The 1,418-nt window shown below is 35.4% G+C and overlaps 1 protein-coding gene across 1 annotated transcript; it reads left to right on the forward strand.

Annotated features, from left to right (window-relative positions):
- Positions 1-897: 897 nt before the first annotated feature.
- On the forward strand, positions 898-1,408 carry LOC108356873 (uncharacterized; the record flags this gene model as incomplete). The annotated part of the gene is made up of 3 exons (XM_017607974.1): positions 898-1,056; positions 1,113-1,317; positions 1,397-1,408. Coding segments are annotated over 3 exons (376 nt in total), but the record flags the coding sequence as incomplete, so codon positions are not given.
- Between the last annotated feature and the right edge of the window lie 10 nt (positions 1,409-1,418).

A 1,418-nucleotide genomic window follows, 5' to 3' on the forward strand; every position in this document is an offset into this window, starting at 1 on the left:
AGCGAATCCTCTGGTACATAAACAATATTTTGTAAACACAATTAGGTGTATTCCACTCGAAAGAGAAGGCGTTCCTCACTCTAGAAAAAGAGAGAGCGAATACCTTCCACTTATGGATAGTAAATGCCTTCTTCTTCGTGCGCAAAACAGCCTCTGCAAGAAGTCAATTTGAAATGAAAGTTATTGTTTGTTTACATCCGAGAGCAAATTTTGTAAAATACAAAAATGGAAATTAGCGCTAAAGGTTCAGAAATGTATGTAGGCATTTGTTAATTTTATTAGCTATAAAGCCATAAAAGGTGATTACACATAAAATCATTGTTTAGAACTGAATTGTTGATTCCGGACATGAAAAGTGGATTTTTGCGTTCCTCGCGCTCTGAGCACTTTTGGCGCGGATTGACACATTTTTGACGCTTGTGAGAGAGTAACTTATTTTTACGCTCTAATTACCGAAACAACCCGGAAAAAACGTAGAACAAACCTATTACTGACATTGCCAAATTGACAGTTTAACAGGGTGGTTCAGATGAATATTTGGGAACAAATTATAATTCGTTTTATAGCCAAGAGATGTCGCACTAAATTTAAATGGTTGTAAATCAAACAAAGCAAAACAAGCCAAAACCAAATGCGTTTGATGTAAAATATCCATAACTATCACGATTGAAAGAAGTAGAGATTACAGGAATGACCAAATAACAATTTAACTATTTATGCGTTAATATTTTTGCGTAGTTTTATACAATATTGAAACATTACAAAGCAAAATGAAGTGTTCAGTGGCAAATTGTAAAAGTGAAAACAAAAGGAAAGCCTGCGATATAAGTTTTTTTTTATTTCCCACGGACGCAAAACTGGCGAAAAAGTGGGAGCAGTTCTGNGCAAATGCCTTAGGTTTTGCCAAAAATCGTCGTTTAAAGCGGGGTGCAGTGCCCACCATTTACGCAGCTAATGAGGTGGATTCCCAGCGTACGGAAAGAGCTCAGCACAGAGAAAACAAAAGAATCGTAAGCGAGTTACTTCAGCAGAGTGAGACTGCCGCTGTCACTGAAAGTAGCAATTTGCATTTATATCAAGTTTTGAATTATACTGTAGCTAAGTTTTTATAGCCGTTGTGAGTGACACTGTTAACGTAGATGTGACTGATGAAAGTCTGAATAGTAAGGAAAATAGCCTTATGGAAGAAAATATTTGCGATATAGCTGATGTAGATATAACTGATGAAAGTCTGAATAGTAAGGAAACTAGCCTTATGGAAGAAAATGTTTGCGATATTTCCACGACGCGGGAAGTAGAAGAAATGGAACCAAAACTGTAAGTTAATAAAAGTAATACAACACTAAAAGTTTTGGTTTATTGAGTTAAAATTTTTCTTTTTATTACACACATATAGAGAAGCATTAAAGCGAGAAAAT

Source organism: Rhagoletis zephyria, unplaced genomic scaffold (genome assembly GCF_001687245.7).
Source record: "Rhagoletis zephyria isolate East Lansing unplaced genomic scaffold, Rhagoletis_zephyria_1.1 Rzeph_scaffold_66718, whole genome shotgun sequence".
Lineage (NCBI taxonomy): Eukaryota > Metazoa > Arthropoda > Insecta > Diptera > Tephritidae > Rhagoletis > Rhagoletis zephyria.